Source organism: Sabethes cyaneus, chromosome 1, assembly GCF_943734655.1.
Source record: "Sabethes cyaneus chromosome 1, idSabCyanKW18_F2, whole genome shotgun sequence".
In the NCBI taxonomy this organism is placed as follows: Eukaryota; Metazoa; Arthropoda; class Insecta; order Diptera; family Culicidae; genus Sabethes; species Sabethes cyaneus.
This window is the reverse complement of record NC_071353.1, coordinates 40,771,724-40,776,061: the sequence shown is the minus strand read 5'-3', so window position 1 is coordinate 40,776,061 and position 4,338 is coordinate 40,771,724. Positions and strand designations below refer to the sequence as shown.

Below are 4,338 nucleotides of genomic sequence, written 5' to 3'. Positions count from 1 at the left end.
TTACGCTTAGTTTCCGTAAATAAAGGTCATTAATAAAAAGTGGCTACACAGAAGAGCCTTCGTTCTTTGATAGTCGAATTTTTTCGCATCGGAATAAAAGTGAATAAGTCAGTGGACGTATCGAGAGAAGAAAATTATTAAATAAAAGGGGGCCTGTGAGAAGGATAAAACGTTTTTCCCTAAATAGCAGCACACGCGTCGGTTTGATGCCTTTGGTTAGGATTCCGAGACTGGGAAAAAGTAATGAGAAAATGCACTTTTTGTACATACAGTGAATTCACCATTCTCTCAAGACAGCACATATGACATCAGTAGTCTGTTAGATCATTTCTGTTAGAACAGGGCTGAGACATCATTGATTTTAAACACTAAAAAATCTAGATATATCATAGTAGCACCTCTATCGGTTATTCTCTTTGCTATCGTTCCCCTTAGAAACCAGGATCCCAGTCAGTTTTCTGTGGCTCATGATTAATTTTATAACAAACTATGGTATCACCTGTCCGTACCTCGACATGCTGGTTATCTAGCCGTAGCCCACACTCGACATCTTTTTTCACGGTATCCACTTCGTTCTTCAGGTGCCGCATTGATTCGAGTGCCAAATCGTCGGCAATCACTTCTCCGTTTCTCAAAACTTTGCACTTTGATGTCTTCTTCAGTACGCCCTTTGTGCAACGACATCCTAAGACCATTACTTTTCGCCTGCCCTCGTTGATTTCAAACAACTGTAGCACATTGGCTTCGCCTACCGTTTCTTCCACGTCCACCAGAGGCAGCTTAGTGTTAATCTCCTTCTTGAGATCATCTACTAGCCTGTATATTATATTCACTGGCCTAATTTCTACTCCTTTCGGTGGTTTTTCAGGTGCTTTCACTGAAAAGGCATAAATAATTGCATGGAAGAGTTTCGCCAGTTCTAGATCTCCTTGCGTTACATCGCCCACAGCATAATGCACAACATCCAATCGGCACTTTTCGTTCTCATCGTAGGTTTCCAGCACATCTAGAATTGCTTCGACGGACCCGTGTACATCTCCTTTGATAATGACGTTTACGCGTGGTGTAGGATCTTCTGGAGCTGATTCCTTCGGACGGGGTCCTCGTTTTCGGTTTCGGAAAATCCCAGCTAGTCGCCGCTGCTCCCGCGCGGCACGATACTGTTCTTCATGTTCCAATTGCTTTAACAGAATTGCATTTTTATCTCCCTCAGCTTTTCCCTGTTTCGCTTGCACTTCTCGCCATCGCATGACGGAATGAGCAATCTTCTCTGAATCAACCTCCAAAATTATATCCCCAGCAGAAGGTAATTCTCGCCAACCAAGAATTTCTACCGGCATTCCCGGTGTAACTTCAGACACTGGCTGACCGCTGTGATCAAAAAGTCCCCGAACTTTGGCCCATGCCAAGCCGCTTACTAACACACTACCTTTTCTAAGGGTTCCCCTGGTCACGATCGCAGTCGACAGCTTTCCACGATGTGAATCGAGCTTAGATTCTACAACTACTCCCTCCATCGGTCCAACATACTCGCCCTTGAGGTTCATCATTGTTGCCTGTGTGCTTACAGCCTCAGTCAGTTCATCGAGATTTACGCCATGCAAAGCGGAAACACCTAAAACAAAATTCGAAATATACTTTAGATTTAACTCAAACATATTCCAAATCTAAACATATGCTCACCAACTGCAATAGTATCGCCACCATATCCTTCTAGGGCCACACCGTGCTGCGCAAGTTCCTTCTTAACTCGATCTGCGTTAGCACCCGGTTTGTCAATTTTGTTGATGGCCACTATCATCGGTACATTGCACTCCTTCGCCAAGTGCAACACTTCTTTGGTTTGCTCCATGACTCCATCATCAGCAGCAACCACCAGTACAATGATATCTGTTAAATGAGCTCCTCTAGCACGCATCGCACTAAAAGCCGCATGCCCTGGTGTATCCAGAAATGTAACTTTTTCGCCACTGTCTAATTCTACAGTAAACGCACCGATATGCTGCGTAATGCCACCTGCTTCGCTAGCAGCTACCGAGGCACCACGCAATGAGTCCAATAGAGTAGTCTTCCCATGGTCAACATGACCCATTACCGTTACCACTGGCGGTCTTTCCAGCAGATTTTCTATGGCCGGTGGCTCCCTTGGTAATACGTCCCGATCTTTTGGTTCTTCTTTCTCCAATCCCGGAGCAGCCACGATTTTAGTACGAAGGCCACATTTATTAGCAATTTCTTTGATGATTTTTTGATCTTCAATCCGGGCATCCGCATCAATGCTTTGCACTCCCTTTACATATAACATGACCTCTTGAATATGTTCCAGTTGCAACTGGCATGATTTGGCTAACTCAAGGACACTCATGTTACGCCAAACATCTACTACTTTTTCACCACCATCGCTTTGGGTCTTTTTGGGAGGAATATTTATTACACGAATAGCTTTTCTTTCCTCGGCTGTCTTCCGTCTTTTCAAATCAAAACAGCTGATCTGAAAGCCGCGCAAAGACGTTCTTCGCCATTCGACACGGTGTCGAACTACTTCGTTGCCTAACCTAGCAAAATATAGCCGGCATAAAAATAATCCAAAGTTATTATAAAATAGTTACCTGCCAATCGATAATCTTATAGCAAACATCAGTCTTTGTATAGATTTCTTTCTGAGTTAGGAAGTAGGTATATTAAAAAACGAACAACACTACAAAGCAAGTCAATGTTTTATAACATTGTTTTGATTTCACGTTCTGTTCTGACATTACACTGTTGATGTTTGTAACAGAGCTGCCAGAAATTTTGTACCTACGATTAAAAAAAGTTAAAAAATTGAAAACCAAAACCGAACTGATATTAACCAGATCCGTGCTAGGTAGTCGTCTACGGGGTGAAGCGGCTGTCAAAATCAAACATTTTCGATGTCTCACGCATAGGCACCAAACTGTTACTTTTGACAGGAACCAAAAAATTTGCCCCTTTACCGAGGATCATTTGAAAGTTGCTCTCTTCATTCCTACATGAGAAAGAGATAGCAACACACCATACCCTTGATAGCAGTTTGTGAAAATTACACGCATTTTAAATAAATCTCGCGTCACTTTTCATTTCGTCCAATGTAACAAATGTAAACAAATCCGGTTTATCACAACAAATTATTGCTCTTTTTAAACTCTATGTTATACAAAAACACCTGCCCAAATAGAATTATTTTGAGGTGAAAAAATTACCATTATCAAAATGTCCAATGTGCACATTGGAATTACGAATGACTGACTGTTACTTCGGTCGTTCTCATCTGATGTCCAAAGTGCAAAAAAAATCAAAACAAACCCAATTTGTACATTGGACGTTTAGCAAGTGAAAGTTTTTTTCGCATTATTTATGCATTTTAAGTGAAACAAGCGGTCTAATATTGAAAAATAACCTCGAAAATAGCGTAGCACGGCAACGCACGTATTTTACGGTGATTTCGCTTAATTTACGTGCAATAGCCTGGAAAAATAAAACCGTCCAAAGTACAGCATGAGATGGTAAACAGTCCAATGTAACTTTTTCCATAATAAACCAAAACTGCTTAGTTTTAATTAGATTTTTAAAATCTCCGTTAAATATTGAATGTTAGGGTAACCAACCTATTTTGGACCCCCTCAGCAGCTGTACATAATTTGGACACTTGCATTTGATTTTGCTGTAAGTGTCCAAATTATGTACAGCTGCTGAGGGGGTCCAAAATACGTTGTTTACCCTATTATTCATCAACCACGTTGAGTGAATGACTGAAAATTATTTCATTTTGAAACAATTTAAAATTCAATTCGAAGAACTTCGATCTCGTTTTTCTCAATATGGTGGAATTGTTACATTGGACGAAATCAAAAGTGACGCGAGAAATCATACGCCGATCAAAACGCAAACATCATATAAAGATATCAAGAAGCAAGATATGATGCTAAACAATAATTATAAAACTGGGAAAAACCTGCGTACCGTTGATTTAATTAGTCAGTATATATCAGCACATCTGGTAGCCCTGATACATTTCAAGTTAGCCACAAAACCCATCAGCAACCAACTATGTAGACCGATCATGCGCCACAAGTGGCAGGTACTAAAACATGCAAAACAGTATGCCCCCGCTAATCCGACACCCAATAATCCGACGACTCAAAACTCCGTATCTCGAATCCGGAAAATTTTTGGAAAATTCCAAATTAAAAACCACTGGATTTCGCTTCTTTCAACCGAATATTACCTTCATTGGGCGTCTCCGTTTGAGTCATGATGGTACTCCTTCTAACTAAATGGAAATTGTAAATGGTACCCCGGAAAAACATAACCGTAACA

The 4,338-nt window shown here is 40.9% G+C and overlaps 1 protein-coding gene across 1 annotated transcript; it reads right to left on the bottom strand.

Annotated features, from left to right (window-relative positions):
- Positions 1 to 393: 393 nt before the first annotated feature.
- LOC128732954 (translation initiation factor IF-2, mitochondrial) lies at positions 394 to 2,692 on the bottom strand. The gene is made up of 3 exons (XM_053826440.1): positions 2,610 to 2,692; positions 1,684 to 2,555; positions 394 to 1,615 (listed from the first exon to the last, which is right to left on the bottom strand). Exons 1-3 carry the CDS (start codon positions 2,636 to 2,638, stop codon positions 432 to 434), a joined length of 2,085 nt encoding a protein of 694 aa, XP_053682415.1. The 5' UTR covers positions 2,639 to 2,692; the 3' UTR covers positions 394 to 431.
- Positions 2,693 to 4,338: the final 1,646 nt, after the last annotated feature.